At 45.9% G+C, this 24098-nt stretch overlaps 1 protein-coding gene across 1 annotated transcript in view; it reads left to right on the forward strand.

Annotated features, from left to right (window-relative positions):
* The first annotated feature begins 5632 nt into the window (after nucleotides 1–5632).
* marchf4 (membrane associated ring-CH-type finger 4) overlaps nucleotides 5633–24098 on the forward strand; it is a 33548-nt gene continuing 15082 nt past the window's right edge. The window contains exons 1-3 of the mRNA XM_041868997.2: nucleotides 5633–6834; nucleotides 11380–11535; nucleotides 14302–14494. Coding sequence (XP_041724931.1) covers nucleotides 6418–6834; nucleotides 11380–11535; nucleotides 14302–14494 — 766 coding nt within the window. The 5' untranslated portion in view covers nucleotides 5633–6417. The remainder of the gene's footprint in view (nucleotides 6835–11379; nucleotides 11536–14301; nucleotides 14495–24098) is intronic.

Raw genomic sequence — 24098 nt, forward strand, 5'->3', positions numbered from 1 at the left:
CTCTACCTGAACATGTTGGTTTGGTGTCTCTACCTGAACATGTTGGTTTGGTGTCTGTAACCTGAACATGTTGGTTTGGTGTCTCCAACTTGATCATGTTGGTTTTGTGTCTCTAACCTGAACATGTTGGTTTGGTGTCTCTACCTGAACATGTTGGTTTGGTGTCTCTACCTGAACATGTTGGTTTGGTGTCTCTAACTTGAACATGTTGGTTTGGTGTCTCTAACTTGAACATGTTGGTTTGGTGTCTCTACCTGAACATGTTGGTTTGGTGTCTCTAGCTTGAACATGTTGGTTTGGTGTCTCTACCTGAACATGTTGGTTTGGTGTCTGTAACCTGAACATGTTGGTTTGGTGTCTCTACCTGAACATGTTGGTTTGGTGTCTCTACCTGAACATGTTGGTTTGGTGTCTGTAACCTGAACATGTTGGTTTGGTGTCTCTAACTTGAACATGTTGGTTTGGTGTCTCTACCTGAACATGTTGGTTTGGTGTCTCTACCTGAACATGTTGGTTTGGTGTCTCTACTTGAACATGTTGGTTTGGTGTCTCTACCTGAACATGTTAGTTTGGTGTCTCTAACCTGAACATGTTGGTTTGGTGTCTCTACTTGAACATGTTGGTTTGGTGTCTCTACCTGAACATGTTGGTTTGGTGTCTCTACCTGAACATGTTGGTTTGGTGTCTCTACTTGAACATGTTGGTTTGGTGTCTCTACCTGAACATGTTGGTTTGGTGTCTCCAACTTGATCATGTTGGTTTGGTGTCTCTAACCTGAACATGTTGGTTTGGTGTCTCTACCTGAACATGTTGGTTTGGTGTCTCTACCTGAACATGTTGGTTTGGTGTCTCTAACTTGAACATGTTGGTTTGGTGTCTCTAACTTGAACATGTTGGTTTGGTGTCTCTACCTGAACATGTTGGTTTGGTGTCTCTACCTGAACATGTTGGTTTGGTGTCTCTAACTTGAACATGTTGGTTTGGTGTCTCTAACCTGAACATGTTGGTTTGGTGTCTCTACCTGAACATGTTGGTTTGGTGTCTCTACCTGAACATGTTGGTTTGGTGTCTCTAACTTGAACATGTTGGTTTGGTGTCTCTACCTGAACATGTTGGTTTGGTGTCTCTAACCTGAACATGTTTGTTTGGTGTCTCTACCTGAACATGTTGGTTTGGTGTCTCTACCTGAACATGTTGGTTTGGTGTCTGTAACCTGAACATGTTGGTTTGGTGTCTCTACCTGAACATGTTGGTTTGGTGTCTCTACCTGAACATGTTGGTTTGGTGTCTCTACCTGAACATGTTGGTTTGGTGTCTCTACTTGAACATGTTGGTTTGGTGTCTCTACCTGAACATGTTGGTTTGGTGTCTCTACCTGAACATGTTGGTTTGGTGTCTCTAACTTGAACATGTTGGTTTGGTGTTTCTAACCTGAACATGTTGGTTTGGTGTCTCTACCTGAACATGTTGGTTTGGTGTCTCTACCTGAACATGTTGGTTTGGTGTCTCTACCTGAACATGTTGGTTTGGTGTCTCTAGCTTGAACATGTTGGTTTGGTGTCTCTACCTGAACATGTTGGTTTGGTGTCTCTACCTGAACATGTTGGTTTGGTGTCTCTAACCTGAATATGTTGGTTTGGTGTCTCTAACCTGAACATGTTGGTTTGGTGTCTCTACCTGAACATGTTGGTTTGGTGTCTCTACCTGAACATGTTGGTTTGGTGTCTCTACCTGAACATGTTGGTTTGGTGTCTGTAACCTGAACATGTTGGTTTGGTGTCTCTAACTTGAACATGTTGGTTTGGTGTCTCTACCTGAACATGTTGGTTTGGTTTCTCTACCTGAACATGTTGGTTTGGTGTCTCTACCTGAACATGTTGGTTTGGTGTCTCTACCTGAACATGTTGGTTTGGTGTCTCCAACCTGAACATGTTGGTTTGGTGTCTCAAACTTGAACATGTTGGTTTGGTGTCTCTAACTTGAACATGTTGGTTTGGTGTCTCTACCTGAACATGTTGGTTTGGTGTCTCTACCTGAACATGTTGGTTTGGTGTCTTTACCTGAACATGTTGGTTTGGTGTCTCTACCTGAACATGTTGGTTTGGTGTCTGTAACCTGAACATGTTGGTTTGGTGTCTCTAACCTGAACATGTTGGTTTGGTGTCTCTACATGAACATGTTGGTTTGGTGTCTCTACCTGAACATGTTGGTTTGGTGTCTCTACCTGAACATGTTGGTTTGGTGTCTGTAACCTGAACATGTTGGTTTGGTGTCTCTAACCTGAACATGCTGGTTTGGTGTCTCTAACTTGAACATGTTGGTTTGGTGTCTGTAACCTGAACATGTTGGTTTGGTGTCTCTAACCTGAACATGTTGGTTTGGTGTCTCTAACTTGAACATGTTGGTTTGGTGTCTCTACCTGAACATGTTGGTTTGGTGTCTCTACCTGAACATGTTGGTTTGGTGTCTCTACCTGAACATGTTGGTTTGGTGTCTCTACCTGAACATGTTGGTTTGGTGTCTCTAACTTCAACATGTTGGTTTGGTGTCTCTACCTGAACATGTTGGTTTGGTGTCTCTACTTGAACATGTTGGTTTGGTGTCTCTAACTTGAACATGTTGGTTTGGTGTCTCTACCTGAACATGTTGGTTTGGTGTCTCTACCTGAACATGTTGGTTTGGTGTCTCTAACTTGAACATGTTGGTTTGGTGTCTCTAACCTGAACATGTTGGTTTGGTGTCTCTACCTGAACATGTTGGTTTGGTGTCTCTACCTGAACATGTTGATTTGGTGTCTCTAACTTGAACATGTTGGTTTGGTGTCTCTACCTGAACATGTTGGTTTAGTGTCTCTAACTTGAACATGTTGGTTTGGTGTCTCTACCTGAACATGTTGGTTTGGTGTCTCTACCTGAACATGTTGGTTTGGTGTCTCTACCTGAACATGTTGGTTTGGTGTCTCTACCTGAACATGTTGGTTTGGTGTCTCTAACTTGAACATGTTGGTTTGGTGTCTCTACCTGAACATGTTGGTTTGGTGTCTCTAACTTGAACATGTTGGTTTGGTGTCTCTAACCTGAACATGTTGGTTTGGTGTCTCTACCTGAACATGTTGGTTTGGTGTCTCTACCTGAACATGTTGGTTTGGTGTCTCTAACTTGAACATGTTGGTTTGGTGTCTCTACCTGAACATGTTGGTTTGGTGTCTCTAACCTGAACATGTTTGTTTGGTGTCTCTACCTGAACATGTTGGTTTGGTGTCTCTACCTGAACATGTTGGTTTGGTGTCTGTAACCTGAACATGTTGGTTTGGTGTCTCTACCTGAACATGTTGGTTTGGTGTCTCTACCTGAACATGTTGGTTTGGTGTCTCTACCTGAACATGTTGGTTTGGTGTCTCTACTTGAACATGTTGGTTTGGTGTCTCTACCTGAACATGTTGGTTTGGTGTCTCTACCTGAACATGTTGGTTTGGTGTCTCTAACTTGAACATGTTGGTTTGGTGTTTCTAACCTGAACATGTTGGTTTGGTGTCTCTACCTGAACATGTTGGTTTGGTGTCTCTACCTGAACATGTTGGTTTGGTGTCTCTAGCTTGAACATGTTGGTTTGGTGTCTCTACCTGAACATGTTGGTTTGGTGTCTCTACCTGAACATGTTGGTTTGGTGTCTCTAACCTGAATATGTTGGTTTGGTGTCTCTAACCTGAACATGTTGGTTTGGTGTCTCTACCTGAACATGTTGGTTTGGTGTCTCTACCTGAACATGTTGGTTTGGTGTCTCTACCTGAACATGTTGGTTTGGTGTCTGTAACCTGAACATGTTGGTTTGGTGTCTCTAACTTGAACATGTTGGTTTGGTGTCTCTACCTGAACATGTTGGTTTGGTTTCTCTACCTGAACATGTTGGTTTGGTGTCTCTACCTGAACATGTTGGTTTGGTGTCTCTACCTGAACATGTTGGTTTGGTGTCTCCAACCTGAACATGTTGGTTTGGTGTCTCAAACTTGAACATGTTGGTTTGGTGTCTCTAACTTGAACATGTTGGTTTGGTGTCTCTACCTGAACATGTTGGTTTGGTGTCTCTACCTGAACATGTTGGTTTGGTGTCTCTACCTGAACATGTTGGTTTGGTGTCTCTACCTGAACATGTTGGTTTGGTGTCTGTAACCTGAACATGTTGGTTTGGTGTCTCTAACCTGAACATGTTGGTTTGGTGTCTCTACATGAACATGTTGGTTTGGTGTCTCTACCTGAACATGTTGGTTTGGTGTCTCTACCTGAACATGTTGGTTTGGTGTCTGTAACCTGAACATGTTGGTTTGGTGTCTCTAACCTGAACATGCTGGTTTGGTGTCTCTAACCTGAACATGTTGGTTTGGTGTCTGTAACCTGAACATGTTGGTTTGGTGTCTCTAACCTGAACATGTTGGTTTGGTGTCTCTAACTTGAACATGTTGGTTTGGTGTCTCTACCTGAACATGTTGGTTTGGTGTCTCTACCTGAACATGTTGGTTTGGTGTCTCTACCTGAACATGTTGGTTTGGTGTCTCTACCTGAACATGTTGGTTTGGTGTCTCTAACTTCAACATGTTGGTTTGGTGTCTCTACCTGAACATGTTGGTTTGGTGTCTCTACTTGAACATGTTGGTTTGGTGTCTCTACTTGAACATGTTGGTTTGGTGTCCAACTTGAATGGTTAAAGAGTTACTGTTGGTGGGTTATTTTATGCTAATTTATGCAAAGTTATTTTGTGATAGTTGATCAAATAAATCTAGAGTTGTGCTTTGCCTTCATCAAGCACACTTAATTATAATATTGTAGCGTATGTTCTCTTATTTGTAGGCTATTCTGGACATGCGGACACTACATGGACAGGAATGACGATGGCTAGCTTCCTCCTGTTATGATTCTGAGCAGATGGTTCTCCCGCTCTACATCACTCGGTGCTGTGGTGACGTGCTGTGCTCGGCAGCCGTCCCAGGAATCATGGTGCTGAAACTGCAGTGCGAGCACAAATCAGCAGCCAATGATCACACAGACAGACACCTACAAGGAATGCATGCACCTAACATTAGGACAGTCCGAAAACTGGGATGAAGTGTAATTTATGGATACTCACACACACACCATTTTTGTTCTTTGAACATTCGGTGGTCACTAAAGCGATGGTGATGGATTGAAAAGGAACGACAGCCAGGCTACTGGAAGCTTGGGACAGCATTCCATCGACAGCTAGGCTACTGGAAGCTTGGGACAGCATTCCAACGACAGCTAGGCTACTGGAAGCTTGGGACAGCATTCCATCGACAGCTAGGCTACTGGAAGCTTGGGACAGCATTCCAACGACAGCTAGGCTACTGGAAGCTTGGGACAGCATTCCATCGACAGCCAGGCTACTGGAAGCTTGGGACAGCATTCCAACGACAGCTAGGCTACTGGAAGCTTGGGACAGCATTCCAACGACAGCTAGGCTACTGGAAGCTTGGGACAGCATTCCAACGACAGCTAGGCTACTGGAAGCTTGGGACAGCATTCCAACGACAGCTAGGCTACTGGAAGCTTGGGACAGCATTCCAACGACAGAGGCTACTGGAAGCTTGGGACAGCATTCCATCGACAGCCAGGCTACTGGAAGCTTGGGACAGCATTCCAACGACAGCTAGGCTACTGGAAGCTTGGGACAGCATTCCATCGACAGCCAGGCTACTGGAAGCTTGGGACAGCATTCCATCGACAGACAGGCTACTGGAAGCTTGGGACAGCATTCCATCGACAGACAGGCTACTGGAAGCTTGGGACAGCATTCCATCGACAGACAGGCTACTGGAAGCTTGGGACAGCATTCCAACGACAGCTAGGCTACTGGAAGCTTGGGACAGCATTCCAACGACAGCTAGGCTACTGGAAGCTTGGGACAGCATTCCAACGACAGCTAGGCTACTGGAAGCTTGGAACAGCATTCCAACGACAGACAGGGTTTTGCTTTGTCTAACTTTGTCTATGAACAGAAATTGGATTATCCGGACAGATTTTTGATACATTTGTGATGAATGGCACATCAATGAGACATTCTCAATGGTTATCCACCTGACATCAACAATGAACCAATGGGATGATGCCTGTCTCTAGGACCACTCTGGAAGATACTGTGGGAATAGACGAATCTTTGGGGACGAAATTCTGAAAGCTTGTTTTAACTATTCGTTGATGTTATAGCCGAAACAACCCACATATCCAATGGCTTCAGATACTTGTTTGCACCAATGGAATGTGGTATTAATGGGAAAGGTGCCGAGGCAGTTTGGACTTTTGGGGGTAACACTTCCCCCTAAGTAGACAACACGTTTTATTTGAGGAATTGTAGAGGAGCTTTTTAGCGTCAGTGTCATCGCATGGTGCTGTGAATTCCTCAGTGATGCTGCGTGGTCTGGACATGCTGAAGAACCGCTGTTGCGTCCTATTCGGTGACCTGAAGGTGCTGTTACTCCGGCCACCAGCTCCGGTAACGATACCGATCCCCATGACCGGACACATACCGGACAGCCGTGAGACCGGGGTCCCTTCAGACGTCAGTATACCGGACAACGACACGTTAAGGGCTCATCAGGGGCCGGGGGACAAATGGACTGCCCCGGCACCGGGGGGCGCCAGCGGGCTGGAGAGAGACAGACCAGGCTGGGTGGATGCCACAGCGGCAGAGCCGTCGGGGATATTACACTGCAGCAGCTCCTCTAAGGACAGGCTGGAACAGAGGTTCTCCTTGTGCAGTTATGGTGACAGCGGCGGAATCCGGTCACCTGTCTGCAGGATCTGCTTCCAGGGACCTGAAACGGTGATATTGAATAAAGAGCCTTAACCCAACACTGTTAGGGGGATGTGGCTTTGTTTTGCTGTTATGATCCGAGTACTCAGGTGGCGTCGCCCAAAAGCCAGGGTAGGGTTGGTGTCAGAATCATGTGGCTGAGGAGCTTTTAATCTCAGTAAAGGCTACTTATTCTAGAAGGTATGACATCAGAATAAATGGCCCTTAGACTTCCTTTGGGTAATAATCCTCCACTGCTCCAGGACCCTCAGAATGGCTCACCTGCAGCCCGCCTCCATCTGTAGGGCATGCATGGAGAGAGCCCTACATCAGTGGGTGCAGTGGTCTCTGGGTAGACAGGGGTCACCACGTCAGTGGCCTCTGGGTAGACAGGGGTCACTATGTCAGTGGTCTCTGGGTAGACAGGGGTCACCACGTCAGTGGTCTCTGGGTAGACAGGGGTCACCACGTCAGTGGTCTCTGGGTAGACAGGGGTCACTATATCAGTGGTCTCTGGGTAGACAGGGGTCACCACGTCAGTGGTCTCTGGGTAGACAGGGGTCACATTTTTACATTACATTTACATTTTTAGTCATTTAGCAGACGCTCTTATCCAGAGCGACTTACAGTTAGTGAATACATTTAAAAAAATTTTTTTTTTTTTTTTTTTTTTTTTTTATACTGGCCCCCATGGGAAACGAACCCACAACCCTGGCGTTGCAAACGCCATGCTCTATCAACTGAGCTACATCCCTGCCGGCCATTCCCTCCCCTACCCTGGACGACGCTGGGCCAATTGTGCGCCGCCCCATGAGTCTCCCGGTCGCGGCCGGCTGCGACAGAGCCTGGATTCGAACCAGGATCTCTAGTAGCACAGTTAGCACTGCGATGCAGTGCCTTAGACCACTGCGCCACTCAGGAGCTACGTCAGTGGTCTCTGGGTAGACAGGGGTCACCACGTCAGTGGTCTCTGGGTAGACAGGGGTCACCACGTCAGTGGTCTCTGGGTAGACAGGGGTCACCACGTCAGTGGTCTCTGGGTAGACAGGGGTCACCACGTCAGTGGTCTCTGGGTAGACAGGGGTCACTATGTCAGTGGTCTCTGGGTAGACAGGGGTCACTACGTCAGTGGTCTCTGGGTAGATAAACCCTCTGTCCCTCTGGTTGATTAATAGGAGACAAACAGGACTCCCAAAACAGACTACGTTACGTTGATTGTGAACACAAAACATAGACGCAATTACATGCATGAGAAATCTAATAATGCTTTTCACTCTGTTTCCCACTCATTCACACACTGCCTGAAACCGTACAGAACACTGTGAAGATGTACTGTAGCCTATACTTTCCCATCATTAGGCATGCTCTTGTCTGACCAGTCTTTGAGACGGTCTCTACACTATTCAGGAGGAACATGAGAGAAGATAATGAAGATTAAGAGAGCGCAGAAGCCACATTGCCTCAAACTCATCATGTAATGCAAACTGGCTCCCTTGTTTTTCACAAGATCTCCAATAACTTCCATTTGAAAGGACTTCCATTCTTGTTTTTAGTTATCAGATTGTCCTCTTAACTCAGCCAGTTGTTTTTAGTTATCAGATTGTCCTCTTAACTCAGCCAGTTGTCTTTAGTTATCAGATTGTCCTCTTAACTCAGCCAGTTGTCTATAGTTATCAGATTGTCCTCTTAACTCAGCCAGTTGTCTTTAGTTATCAGATTGTCCTCTTAACTCAGCCAGTTGTTTTTAGTTATCAGATTGTCCTCTTAACTCTGCCAGTTGTCTTTAGTTATCAGATTGTCCTCTTAACTCAGCCAGTTGTCTATAGTTATCAGATTGTCCTCTTAACTCTGCCAGTTGTCTTTAGTTATCAGATTGTCCTCTTAACTCTGCCAGTTGTCTTTAGTTATCAGATTGTCCTCTTAACTCAGCCAGTTGTCTATAGTTATCAGATTGTCCTCTTAACTCAGCCAGTTGTCTTTAGTTATCAGATTGTCCTCTTAACTCAGCCAGTTGTCTTTAGTTATCAGATTGTCCTCTTAACTCTGCCAGTTGTCTTTAGTTATCAGATTGTCCTCTTAACTCAGCCAGTTGTCTTTAGTTATCAGATTGTCCTCTTAACTCAGCCAGTTGTCTTTAGTTATCAGATTGTCCTCTTAACTCTGCCAGTTGTCTTTAGTTATCAGATTGTCCTCTTAACTCAGCCAGTTGTCTTTAGTTATCAGATTGTCCTCTTAACTCAGCCAGTTGTCTATAGTTATCAGATTGTCCTCTTAACTCAGCCAGTTGTCTTTAGTTATCAGATTGTCCTCTTAACTCAGCCAGTTGTTTTTAGTTATCAGATTGTCCTCTTAACTCAGCCAGTTGTCTTTTGTTATCAGATTGTCCTCTTAACTCAGCCAGTTGTTTTTAGTTATCAGATTGTCCTCTTAACTCAGCCAGTTGTCTTTAGTTATCAGATTGTCCTCTTAACTCTGCCAGTTGTCTTTAGTTATCAGATTGTCCTCTTAACTCAGCCAGTTGTCTTTAGTTATCAGATTGTCCTCTTAACTCAGCCAGTTGTCTTTAGTTATCAGATTGTCCTCTTAACTCTGCCAGTTGTTTTTAGTTATCAGATTGTCCTCTTAACTCAGCCAGTTGTCTTTAGTTATCAGATTGTCCTCTTAACTCAGCCAGTTGTCTTTAGTTATCAGATTGTCCTCTTAACTCTGCCAGTTGTCTTTAGTTATCAGATTGTCCTCTTAACTCAGCCAGTTGTCTTTAGTTATCAGATTGTCCTCTTAACTCAGCCAGTTGTCTATAGTTATCAGATTGTCCTCTTAACTCAGCCAGTTGTCTTTTGTTATCAGATTGTCCTCTTAACTCAGCCAGTTGTTTTTAGTTATCAGATTGTCCTCTTAACTCAGCCAGTTGTCTTTTGTTATCAGATTGTCCTCTTAACTCAGCCAGTTGTTTTTAGTTATCAGATTGTCCTCTTAACTCAGCCAGTTGTCTTTAGTTATCAGATTGTCCTCTTAACTCAGCCAGTTGTCTTTAGTTATCAGATTGTCCTCTTAACTCAGCCAGTTGTCTTTAGTTATCAGATTGTCCTCTTGTTGCTCATTGTTTTCTTCTTCCTCCTGCAGTCAATATCTTGTGACTATGAAGTATGCTTCTGTTTTATAATTCAACTGAAGGTTTCCATGTTTGGGGCTGTTGGTGTACCTGAAGGCCCTTTATAATTCAACTGAAGGTGTCCATGTTTGGGGCTGTTGGTGTACCTGAAGGCCCTTTATAATTCAACTGAAGGTGTCCATGTTTGGGGCTGTTGGTGTACCTGAAGGCACTTTATAAAGCAACTCAATGTTTCCATGATGGTTTAAAGATTTAGAGGTTTAAATGCTTAGAGGCTTAGAAGTTTAAAGCTTTAGAGGTTTAGAGGTTTAAACGCTTAGAGATTTAGAGGTTTAGAGTTTTAAAGGTTTAGAAGTTTAAAGATTTAGAGGTTTAACGTTTTAGAGAATTAGAGGTTAGAGTTTTAAAGGTTTAAAAGTTTAGAGGTAGAAAGGTTTAGAAGGTTAGAGGTTTAGAGGGTAGAGGTTTCACCATAGTATTATTTTTCTATATGTTTCCCCATCCTTACTGAGCTGACGGGGATGTGATGTGATGACTGGGAAATATGATGTGATGACTGGGAGGGATGTGATGACTGGGATGTGATGACTGGGAGTGATTTGATGACTGGGATGTGATGTGTTGACTGGGTTGGATGTGTTGACTGGCTCCAGGTCTTAGATCTGATTGGGTAGCTATATTGGCTGTGATGTGTGTCACAACAGGCAGTCAGAGCCCTTCTGGAGAGGCCAGAGCTCTGCTCCTACTGTAAACACTCCTACACTACACAACCCTGCCAACTACCACCCGCCCTGCCAACTCACACCCGCCCTGCCAACAACCACCCACCCTGCCAACTACCACCCGCCCTGCCAACTACCACCCGCCCTGCCAACTCACACCCGCCCTGCCAACTCACACCCGCCCTGCCAACTCACACCCGCCCTGCCAACTCACACCCGCCCTGCCAACTCACACCCGCCCTGCCAACTCACACCCGCCCTGCCAACTCACACCCGCCCTGCCAACTCACACCCGCCCTGCCAACACATTCCTACCCTACACATTCCTGCTAACTCACTCATACCCTACACATACACGCACTCCTGCCAAGTCAGGTCACCCACGCCAACATATGTAACCTATAAAATCCTGCCTACCACAGGAGATTGGTGGCACCTTCATTGGGGAGGACAGGCTCGTGGTAATAACTGGAGCGGAATCACTGGAATGGTATCATATACATAAAACACATGGTTTTCATGTGTTTGATGCCAATCCATTTGCTCAGTTCCGGACATTATAATGAACCGTTCACCTCTCAGCAGCCTCCTGTCCTTCCTCCACATTATATTATGAACCGTTCTCCTCTCAGCAGCATCTGTCCTGCCTCCACATTATTATCTGTATTTCCTCTCTACTCTGTGACTGAGATGCTATGGGCCTTTGATTTCAACTGCTTTGTAATGTATTCTGTCGCACAGGGGGAGCTCCTGAGCCCGTGTCGCTGCAGTGGGTCGGTCCGCTGTACCCACCAGCCCTGCCTCATCAAGTGGATCAGTGAGAGAGGATCCTGGGCCTGTGAGCTCTGCTATTACAAGTACCAGGTCATCACCATCAGCACCAATAACCCACTACAGGTCAGCTACCATGCAAGCAGTAAAATCTAATTTAAAAAACGGATCAAAATACACCTTATAGAACAGCGGGACTGTGAAGAGACACACACACAGGTACAGACACACACACACACACACACACACACACACACACAAATGATAACATACACCCTATACACATGTACACATGGATTCTGTAGATATGTGGTAGTAGAGTGGTGGTCTGAGGGAACATACTTAATGTGTTGTGAAATCTGTTGTGAATGTATTGTAATGTTTTTAAAATTGTATATAACTGCCTTAATTTTGCTGCACCCCAGGAAGAGTAGCTGCTGCCTTGGCAGGAACTAATGGGGATCCATAATAAACCCCAGGAAGAGTAGCTTCTGCCTTGGCAGGAACTAATGGGGATCCATAATAAACCCCAGGAAGAGTAGCTGCTGCCTTGGCAGGAACTAATGGGGATCCATAATAAACCCCAGGGAGAGTAGCTGCTGCCTTGGCAGGAACTAATGGAGATCCATAATAAACCCCAGGAAGAGTAGCTGCTGCCTTGGCAGGAACTAATGGGGATCCATAATAAACCCCAGGAAGAGTAGCTGCTACCTTGGCAGGAACTAATGGGGATCCATAATAAACCCCAGGAAGAGTAGCTGCTGCCTTGGCAGGAACTAATGGGGATCCATAATAAACTCCAGGAAGAGTATCTGCTGCCTTGGCAGGAACTAATGGGGATCCATAATAAACCCCAGGGAGAGTAGCTGCTGCCTTGGCAGGAACTAATGGGGATCCATAATAAACCCCAGGGAGAGTAGCTGATGCCTTGGCAGGAACTAATGGGGATCCATAATAAACCCCAGGGAGAGTAGCTGCTGCCTTGGCAGGAACTAATGGGGATCCATAATAAACCCCAGGGAGAGTAGCTGATGCCTTGGCAGGAACTAATGGGGATCCATAATAAACCCCAGGAAGAGTAGCTGCTGCCTTGGCAGGAACTAATGGGGATCCATAATAAACCCCAGGAAGAGTAGCTGCTGCCTTGGCAGGAACTAATGGGGATCCATAATAAACCCCAGGAAGAGTAGCTGCTGCCTTGGCAGGAACTAATGGGGATCCATAATAAACCCCAGGAAGAGTAGCTGCTGCCTTGGCAGGAACTAATGGGGATCCATAATAAACCCCAGGAAGAGTAGCTGCTGCCTTGGCAGGAACTAATGGGGATCCATAATAAACTCCAGGAAGAGTATCTGCTGCCTTGGCAGGAACTAATGGGGATCCATAATAAACCCCAGGGAGAGTAGCTGCTGCCTTGGCAGGAACTAATGGGGATCCATAATAAACCCCAGGGAGAGTAGCTGATGCCTTGGCAGGAACTAATGGGGATCCATAATAAACCCCAGGGAGAGTAGCTGCTGCCTTGGCAGGAACTAATGGGGATCCATAATAAACCCCAGGAGAGTAGCTGATGCCTTGGCAGGAACTAATGGGGATCCATAATAAACCCCAGGAAGAGTAGCTGCTGCCTTGGCAGGAACTAATGGGGATCCATAATAAACCCCAGGAAGAGTAGCTGCTGCCTTGGCAGGAACTAATGGGGATCCATAATAAACCCCAGGAAGAGTAGCTGCTGCCTTGGCAGGAACTAATGGGGATCCATAATAAACCCCAGGGAGAGTAGCTGCTGCCTTGGCAGGAACTAATGGAGATCCATAATAAACCCCAGGAAGAGTAGCTGCTGCCTTGGCAGGAACTAATGGGGATCCATAATAAACCCCAGGAAGAGTAGCTGCTGCCTTGGCAGGAACTAATGGGGATCCATAATAAACCCCAGGAAGAGTAGCTGCTGCCTTGGCAGGAACTAATGGGGATCCATAATAAACCCCAGGAAGAGTAGCTGCTGCCTTGGCAGGAACTAATGGGGATCCATAATAAACCCCAGGAGAGTAGCTGATGCCTTGGCAGGAACTAATGGGGATCCATAATAAACCCCAGGGAGAGTAGCTGCTGCCTTGGCAGGAACTAATGGGGATCCATAATAAACCCCAAGAAGAGTAGCTGCTGCCTTGGCAGGAACTAATGGGGATCCATAATAAACCCCAGGGAGAGTAGCTGCTGCCTTGGCAGGAACTAATGGGGATCCATAATAAACCCCAGGGAGAGTAGCTGCTGCCTTGGCAGGAACTAATGGGGATCCATAATAAACCCCAGGGAGAGTAGCTGCTGCCTTGGCAGGAACTAATGGGGATCCATAATAAACCCCAAGAAGAGTAGCTGCTGCCTTGGCAGGAACTAATGGGGATCCATAATAAACCCCAGGAAGAGTAGCTGCTGCCTTGGCAGGAACTAATGGGGATCCATAATAAACCCCAGGAAGAGTAGCTGCTGCCTTGGCAGGAACTAATGGGGATCCATATTAAACCCCAGGAAGAGTAGCTGCTGCCTTGGCAGGAACTAATGGGGATCCATAATAAACCCCAGGAAGAGTAGCTGCTGCCTTGGCAGGAACTAATGGGGATCCATAATAAACCCCAGGAAGAGTAGCTGCTGCCTTGGCAGGAACTAATGGGGATCCATAATAAACCCCAGGAAGATTAGCTGCTGCCTTGGCAGGAACTAATGGGGATCCATAATAAACCCCAGGAAGAGTAGCTGCTGCCTTGGCAGGAACTAATGGGGATCCATAATAAACCCCAAGAAGAGTAGCTGCTGCCTTGGCAGGAACTAATGGGGATCCATAATAAACCCAATGGTGCATTTGTGTTTACAGTATCTCCCTCCCTCCCTCAGTGGCAGTCCATCTCCCTGACGGGGATAGAGAAGGTTCAGATAGCTGCAGCGGTTCTGGGTTCTATGTTCCTGGTGGCCAGTCTGTCCTGGCTGGTCTGGTCCTCCTTCAGCCCCTCGGCACGCTGGCAGAGACATGACCTGCTCTTCCAGATCTGCTACGGCATGTATGGATTCATGGACATCGTCTGCTTCGGTGAGGCTGAGCCCCATTCTAGTTTACAACCGTGGCTCACTGACAGTGAATAATAGTATATTGCTTATAGTGATGCCGGACTCCTACAACACATTATAGTGAATGCTCTTCAGATTTTCTCACTCCGAAATCCCCTTACTGTATGTGAGGGGAATGCCAAAGACACTGAGAGAATGAATGACAGAAATGATTCATTATAATTTGATAAGTCTGTATAGTTTCGCCTGCAGGTCTAATGTGAGAATACTTTATCATTAAATATACATTTAGTTAATCTGTCGTAGAGTCTCTAGCCTTTAATCCATTACTCCAGAGGAAGGCAACTCAGACGCCTCAGGAACGGCAGGATGTTGTCCCCACTAGAACAACTGAGCTGATTGATCAGTTCAGTGATTTACTAAATTCAACACCCCTGGTCTTCCAGGTCAGTTCAATCACAAACATGAAGTGCCTGTTGTCCTCCAGGACCAGGGTTATCTACCCCTGATGTAGACAGTACCTGTGGCCCTCCAGGACCAGGGTTATCTACCCCTGATGTAGACAGTACCTGTGGCCCTCCAGGACCAGGGTTATCTACCCCTGATGATGTAGACAGTGCCTGTGGCCCTCCAGGACCAGGGTTATCTACCCCTGATGTAGACAGTACCTGTTGTCCTCCAGGACCAGGGTTATCTACCCCTGATGTAGACAGTACCTGTGGCCCTCCAGGACCAGGGTTATCTACCCCTGATGATGTAGACAGTACCTGTGGCCCTCCAGGACCAGGGTTATCTACCCCTGATGATGTAGACAGTACCTGTTGTCCTCCAGGACCAGGGTTATCTACCCCTGATGTAGACAGTACCTGTGGCCCTCCAGGACCAGGGTTATCTACCCCTGATGATGTAGACAGTACCTGTGGCCCTCCAGGACCAGGGTTATCTACCCCTGATGATGTAGACAGTACCTGTTGTCCTCCAGGACCAGGGTTATCTACCCCTGATGATGTAGACAGTGCATGTGGCCCTCCAGGACCAGGGTTATCTACCCCTGATGTAGACAGTACCTGTGGCCCTCCAGGACCAGGGTTATCTACCCCTGATGATGTAGACAGTACCTGTTGTCCTCCAGGACCAGGGTTATCTACCCCTGATGATGTAGACAGTACCTGTGGCCCTCCAGGACCAGGGTTATCTACCCCTGATGATGTAGACAGTACCTGTTGTCCTCCAGGACCAGGGTTATCTACCCCTGATGTAGACAGTACCTGTGGTCCTCCAGGACCAGGGTTATCTACCCCTGATGTAGACAGTGCATGTGGCCCTCCAGGACCAGGGTTATCTACCCCTGATGTAGACAGTACCTGTGGTCCTCCAGGACCAGGGTTATCTACCCCTGATGATGTAGACAGTACCTGTGGCCCTCCAGGACCAGGGTTATCTACCCCTGATGTAGACAGTACCTGTGGCCCTCCAGGACCAGGGTTATCTACCCCTGATGATGTAGACAGTACCTGTTGCCCTCCAGGACCAGGGTTATCTACCCCTGATGATGTAGACAGTGCATGTGGCCCTCCAGGACCAGGGTTATCTACCCCTGATGTAGACAGTACCTGTGGCCCTCCAGGACCAGGGTTATCTACCCCTGATGTAGACAGTACCTGTGGCCCTCCAGGACCAGGGTTATCTACCCCTGATGTAGACAGTGCCTGTGGCCCTCCAGGACCAGGGTTATCTACCCCTGATGTAGACAGTACCTGTTGTCCTCCAGGACCAGGGTTATCTACCCCTGATGTAGACAGTACCTGTGGCCCTCCAGGACCAGGGTTATCTACCCCTGATGATGTAGACAGTACCTGTGGCCCTCCAGGACCAGGGTTATCTACCCCTGATGATGTAGACAGTACCTGTTGTCCTCCAGGACCAGGGTTATCTACCCCTGATGTAGACAGTACCTGTGGCCCTCCAGGACCAGGGTTATCTACCCCTGATGATGTAGACAGTACCTGTGGCCCTCCAGGACCAGGGTTATCTACCCCTGATGATGTAGACAGTACCTGTTGTCCTCCAGGACCAGGGTTATCTACCCCTGATGATGTAGACAGTGCATGTGGCCCTCCAGGACCAGGGTTATCTACCCCTGATGTAGACAGTACCTGTGGCCCTCCAGGACCAGGGTTATCTACCCCTGATGTAGACAGTACCTGTGGCCCTCCAGGACCAGGGTTATCTACCCCTGATGTAGACAGTGCCTGTGGCCCTCCAGGACCAGGGTTGTCTACCCCTGATGATGTAGACAGTACCTGTGGCCCTCCAGGACCAGGGTTATCTACCCCTGATGTAGACAGTGCCTGTGGCCCTCCAGGACCAGGGTTATCTACCCCTGATGTAGACAGTACCTGTTGCCCTCCAGGACCAGGGTTATCTACCCCTGATGATGTAGACAGTGCCTGTGGCCCTCTAGGACCAGGGTTATCTACCCCTGATGATGTAGACAGTACCTGTTGCCCTCCAGGACCAGGGTTATCTACCCCTGATGATGTAGACAGTACCTGTTGCCCTCCAGGACCAGGGTTATCTACCCCTGATGATGTAGACAGTGCCTGTGGCCCTCCAGGACCAGGGTTATCTACCCCTGATGTAGACAGTACCTGTGGTCCTCCAGGACCAGGGTTATCTACCCCTGATGATGTAGACAGTACCTGTGGTCCTCCAGGACCAGGGTTATCTACCCCTGATGTAGACAGTACCTGTGGCCCTCCAGGACCAGGGTTATCTACCCCTGATGATGTAGACAGTACCTGTGGCCCTCCAGGACCAGGGTTATGTACCCCTGATGTAGACAGTACCTGTTGTCCTCCAGGACCAGGGTTATCTACCCCTGATGATGTAGACAGTGCATGTGGCCCTCCAGGACCAGGGTTATCTACCCCTGATGTAGACAGTACCTGTGGCCCTCCAGGACCAGGGTTATCTACCCCTGATGTAGACAGTACCTGTTGCCCTCCAGGACCAGGTTTATCTACCCCTGATGTAGACAGTACCTGTGGCCCTCCAGGACCAGGGTTATCTACCCCTGATGTAGACAGTACCTGTTGCCCTCCAGGACCAGGGTTATCTACCCCTGATGTAGACAGTGCCTGTGGCCCTCCAGGACCAGGGTTGTCTACCCCTGATGTAGACAGTACCTGTGGCCCTCCAGGACCAGGGTTATCTACCCCTGATGTAGACAGTACCTGTTGCCCTCCAGGACCAGGGTTATCTACCCCTGATGTAGACAGTACCTGTGGTCCTCCAGGACCAGGGTTATCTACCCCTGATGATGTAGACAGTACCTGTGGCCCTCCAGGACCAGGGTTATCTACCCCTGATGTAGACAGTACCTGTGGTCCTCCAGGACCAGGGTTATCTACCCCTGATGATGTAGACAGTACCTGTGGCCCTCCAGGACCAGGGTTATCTACCCCTGATGTAGACAGTACCTGTGGCCCTCCAGGACCAGGGTTATCTACCCCTGATGATGTAGACAGTACCTGTGGCCCTCCAGGACCAGGGTTATCTACCCCTGATGTAGACAGTACCTGTTGCCCTCCAGGACCAGGGTTATCTACCCCTGATGATGTAGACAGTACCTGTGGCCCTCCAGGACCAGGGTTATCTACCCCTGATGATGTAGACAGTACCTGTTGTCCTCCAGGACCAGGGTTATCTACCCCTGATGATGTAGACAGTGCATGTGGCCCTCCAGGACCAGGGTTATCTACCCCTGATGATGTAGACAGTACCTGTGGCCCTCCAGGACCAGGGTTATCTACCCCTGATGATGTAGACAGTACCTGTGGCCCTCCAGGACCAGGGTTATCTACCCCTGATGATGTAGACAGTACCTGTTGCCCTCCAGGACCAGGGTTATCTACCCCTGATGTAGACAGTACCTGTGGCCCTCCAGGACCAGGGTTATCTACCCCTGATGATGTAGACAGTACCTGTTGTCCTCCAGGACCAGGGTTATCTACCCCTGATGATGTAGACAGTACCTGTGGCCCTCCAGGACCAGGGTTATCTACCCCTGATGATGTAGACAGTGCCTGTGGCCCTCCAGGACCAGGGTTATCTACCCCTGATGTAGACAGTACCTGTTGTCCTCCAGGACCAGGGTTATCTACCCCTGATGATGTAGACAGTACCTGTTGCCCTCCAGGACCAGGGTTATCTACCCCTGATGTAGACAGTACCTGTTGCCCTCCAGGACCAGGGTTATCTACCCCTGATGTAGACAGTACCTGTTGCCCTCCAGGACCAGGGTTATCTACCCCTGATGTAGACAGTACCTGTTGCCCTCCAGGACCAGGGTTATCTACCCCTGATGTAGACAGTACCTGTGGTCCTCCAGGACCAGGGTTGTCTACCCCTGATGTAGACAGTGCCTGTGGCCCTCCAGGACCAGGGTTATCTACCCCTGATGTACTCTGTAGAGTCTTTCGTTTTAAACATACTGTAACTTATTCCCTTCTGCAGATAAATTCATCCTCTGCTGGGTTTTATATACACTGAATAGAGTCCTTGTTAGGGCTGGAGAGTGTGAGTCTGTATAGTAGATGTCCTGTACCTGTTAGGGCTGGAGAGTGTGAGTCTGTATAGTAGATGTCCTGTACCTGTTAGGGCTGGAGAGTGTGAGTCTGTATAGTAGATGTCCTGTACCTGTTAGGGCTGGAGAGTGTGAGTCTGTATAGTAGATGTCCTGTACCTGTGCCAGGAAACTGTGGAGTCATTAACTCTGCTCTCTTTAGCTATCGACCTATACTGTCCCCTGGCAGACTGCAGACATCAGGAAGAACACAGAGCTGACTGCAGTTTATCAGCAGACGTACGGCACAGTAAATAATGGACCGCTCATCACTAGCTACACAAACCATTTATCACCTCACCTGCCATGCTGCTAACTCATATTCTATCTCTCTCTTGTATTATCACTGAGACACAAACAAGTAGCCTAGCATTATGGTTATTCTGCAGACTCGAACCAGGATCTCTAGTGGCACAGCTAGCACTGCGATGCAGTGCCTTAGACCACTTTGCCACTCGGGAGGCCCCTGTTAAATGTAAAATCTGTAGGCAGGTAAAGACAAGTTGACTAAAAACATAATAGCGTCCTATCAAATACTGTTCAGGTTCATCACAGCAGCATTTCCCACAGCAATGACCCAGCATGGCAAAAACAGACAGTACAATCACGGGCTCTCAGTGTTTTGGATGGATTACAATGCTCCAACATTCTTATCTTTGGGGGGGTAAGATTTTATTTATTTGGGTTTTTAGACTATACAAACATAGACAAAGACAATAGATAACTTAACATTTCACAACCATAGATCCTCTAAACGACATAGCGTTGTCTGGCCCGACCTTCGGCATAAAGAAACACGATAAATAAGGACAACACCACCTCTGACGTACAGACATTTCAACAAACGTTCATGATATCATGTTCCCATCGCATCCATCCCCATACTGTTTGTCTCTTCAAATTTTTTTCAAATGTTTCATCCTTTGGATATTTCTAGTAGTCAGGGGTTGGAACCAAAAATATTTTCCAATCGTTTCATTCCGTTCCACTGTTCCGACCACCAAAATAAAGTTCTGAACCGGTTCCAACCAACAAAACAGTAACACTTTATATTTAAATAAATACTGCTTTATATCGTTCCTTTCTGTTCCTTTTTAAACCGCTGAAATATATATATTTTTTACATTTAGCTCGACATTAAATTGACTTCACCAATCAGTGCGGATAAAGCAGCTTGCTGCGGAGCGGGTAAGCGAGTTAATCTGTATAGGAAATTGTATTTTGCCGTAACAGCATGGTTTAATCATAATGAAAGACAAACACACTGTGCTGCCAGTCACAGTGTTGGGCGCAAAATGCAGCTGACATTTCGAGGGTGAGGAGAGAGCGAGAGAGTATGGAGGAAGCTTGCCCTGAAGCTCTGGGCATCTTGTTATGACATGCATTATCTGAATTAGGCCCACAGAATTATACCTACAGGGGAGCGGCTTCTATGGAGGAACTTTAAATGTCTTTGAACTTCCGAGTTTTGTGTGCAGAGCAGCACTAGAATTAAAAACACGTCTTACATTTTTGTAGTTAATAAATCCAATGTGAAATGTGAGAACTATAGTATCCTTAACTAGCATTGAAAAAGTAAATCCATTCTTCTCTAATTAAACATCTCTCCTTAATTTTCAGAATTACTCTTGTAACGTCGTCAGTAGGCTACAGTAACCTATGCTTCAGAGAGGAGGGGCAGGTAGCACACATCCACTGGCAGGCAGACGCTGGCAGGCAGACGCTGGCAGGCAGACGCTGGCAGGCAGACGCTGGCAGGCAGACGCTGGAATAAGTTTCTGAGTGACAGAGTGAGGGTTTGCATAGGCGCTTTGTTGCAATTTTTGTGGAACTGGAAAAAAATGCCCATAATGTAAAAAATAAGGTTATTAACAGGTTGCCATGCTTTTAGAATAACGGTTCTGTTCCAGAACAGTATAGATCACTTTTGATTTCAGTTCGGGTTCTGTTCCTTTAATAATTGAGTTATTTTCCAATTTTCATTTCTGTTCCTGGAACCGTTCCAACCCTTGCTTGTAATACTTTATATCGCTTCAAATTGTACTGTTTTGTTACTCTCTGTATCCCACATTTTCTCATCCACTGTCTTAATGATGGAGGATCATTTGATTTCCAGTTTTTAAGTGAAAGTTTTTTCAAAATGATTGATGAAGAAAGTACGGTCCAACCCATTGGGTCTCTCACCGCACCCCCATATGCCATGTCTGGAAATATGCAGATAGACGGATTAAAAGTACATTTATATTTTCAAACTTCTGACTCTGTAACTCCACCCATGACTTTTGGACTTTATAGCGCTTCCAGAAGGTATGAATTATTGAGTCATTGTTAGTTTTACGCTTAAGACATGACTCTGCCTTTGTACTGTAGAATTTGTGAATTTTGTCTCTTACATAATACATTCTATACATTAGTTTATACTGGATTAAGTTTTAACATTTTGGTTAACTGTAATTTCATTATGCTCCAACTTTCCCTCCGTCTTGTGCAACATCAGTTCTTTTAAAATCTTGGTTCCAATATTTTTTTATTTTTTTGCAAGCTTTTGTATATCTTCCCTATCATATGAACATCCTCAACATTCCTCTGATGTCCAAAAGATTTCAGATCGAAATTTCGTGATATAAAACTTTTAAGTTGCATGTATTTGAAAATGTCTTCATTGGTCAGTCCAAAATTGCTTTTTAATTCTGTCATGGAAATAATTGTATTTCCTGTTACCAAGTCATTTATGGTATCTATGCCTTTAGTTTTCCATGTGGACCAATTTATCTGTGAATTCTGAAAAACAAACCAAGGATTGTTACATACAGTGGCTTGCGAAAGTATTCATCCCCTTGGCATTTTTCCTATTTTGTTGCCTTACAACCTGGAATTAAAATTGATTTTCTGGGGGTTTGTATCATTTGATTTACACAACATACCTACCACTTTGAAGATGCTAAATATTTTTTCTTGTGAAACAAACAAGAAATAAGACAAAAAAAAAGAAAACTTGAGCGTGCATAACTATTCACCCCCCAAAGTCAATACTTTGTAGAGCCACCCTTTTGCAGCAATTACAGCTGCAAGTCTCTTGGGGTATGTCTCTATAAGCTTGGCACATTTAGCCACTGGGATTTTTGCCCATTCTTCAAGGCAAAACTGCTCCAGCTCCTTCAATTTGAATGGGTTCCACTGGTGTACAGCAATCTTCAAGTCATACCACAGATTCTCAATTGGATTGAGGTCTGGGCTTTGACTAGGCCATTCCAAGATATTTAAATGTTTCCCCTTAAAACACTTGAGTGTTGCTTTAGCAGTATGCTTAGGGTCATTGTCCTGCTGGAAGGTGAACGTCCGTCCCAGTCTCAAATCTCTGGAAGACTGAAACAGGTTTCCCTCAAGAATTTCCCTGTATTTAGTGCCACCCATCATTCCATCAGTTCTGACCAGTTTCCCAGTCCCTGCCGATGAAAAACACAGAACGTGTTTGCTTATTTTTTTCTTTAAGCAATGGCTTTTTTCTGGCCACTCTTCCATAAAGCCCAGCTCTGTGGAGTGTACGGCTTAAAGTGGTCCAATGGACAGATACTCCAATCTCCGCTGTGGAGCTTTGCAGCTCCTTCAGGGTTATCTTTGGTCTCTTTGTTGCCTCTCTGATTAATGCCCTCCTTGCCTGGTCCATGAGTTTTGGTGGGCGGCCCTCTCTTGGCAGGTTTGTTGTGGTGCCATATTCTTTCCATTTTTTAATAATCAATTTAATGGTGCTCCGTGGGATGTTCAAAGTTTCTGATATTTTTTTATAACCCAACCCTGATCTGTACTTCTCCACAACTTTGTCCCTGACCTGTTTGGAGAGCTCCTTGGTCTTCATGGTGCCGCTTGCTTGGTGGTGCCCCTTGCTTAGTGGTGTTGCAGACTCTGGGGCCTTTCAGAACAGGTGTATATATACTGAGATCATGTGACACTTAGATTGCACACAGGTGGACTTTATTTAACTAATTATGTGACTTCTGAAGGTAATTGGTTGCACCAGATCTTATTTAGGGGCTTCATAGCGAAGGGTGTGAATACATATGCACACACCATTTTTCCATCATTTATTTTGTAGAATTTTTTGAAACCATCTTTATTTTTATTTTTTACTTCACCAATTTGGACTATTTTGTGTACGTCCATTACATGAAATACAAATACGAATCAATTTCAATTACAGGTTGTAATGCAACAAAATAGGAAAAACGCCAAGGGGGATGAATACTTTTGCAAGGCACTGTAGATGTGTGTTTTTAGGGAGTGATATTGGTTCTTGTAGAGTCTGTTTTATTGTCTTGCATATTGTTAGCGTGTTCTTAGCTATGAAGTTGTTCTTAGCTCCATATCCTTTGAAAACAGACACATTAATAGATTTCTGGGGGTGAGCGTGCGCATCTTCAATATGTACCCAGCACATCTTCAATATATACCCATTGTCCTCTTTAGTGCATTTAACAATATGTCGCAAGTAAAAGCCGGTGGCAAGTTGATACAGGTTAAAACCACCCTCTCAGACTCCTATTTATTTGAGTTTTATCTGGCCATATAAAGTCTGTTATGGCCGAGTATACTTTTTTAGAGAATGTCTTTGGTGGGGTAATTGGTACTACCGAAAATAAATATTAAAACTCTGGGAGCCATGCCATTCTAAAGAGGTTTATTCTACCTGTAAGATTTATGGGGAAGATTGTTTCATTTCATTAGATCTGCTTTCATATTGTTGAGTAATGGAATAAAGTTATCTTTATATATTATCACTTGTTAAGCATCCTATGTATTTAATATTGTCTTAAAGGATGGCTGTAGATCATTCGTTTTTTTCCCCTGTTGGTGTAATTAAGCATGATACAGAAGAATGATCCGATATTACAATATCATGGATTTTTGAACCCAGTATATTGTTGTGTGCATTTTTGTAGTCAATTCTTGAATAGCTTTTCTTACTTTGAGAAAAAAAGGAATAGTCATTCCGCTACCCAAG

The sequence above is a fragment of the Coregonus clupeaformis genome, unplaced genomic scaffold (genome assembly GCF_020615455.1).
Source record: "Coregonus clupeaformis isolate EN_2021a unplaced genomic scaffold, ASM2061545v1 scaf0495, whole genome shotgun sequence".
In the NCBI taxonomy this organism is placed as follows: domain Eukaryota; kingdom Metazoa; phylum Chordata; class Actinopteri; order Salmoniformes; family Salmonidae; genus Coregonus; species Coregonus clupeaformis.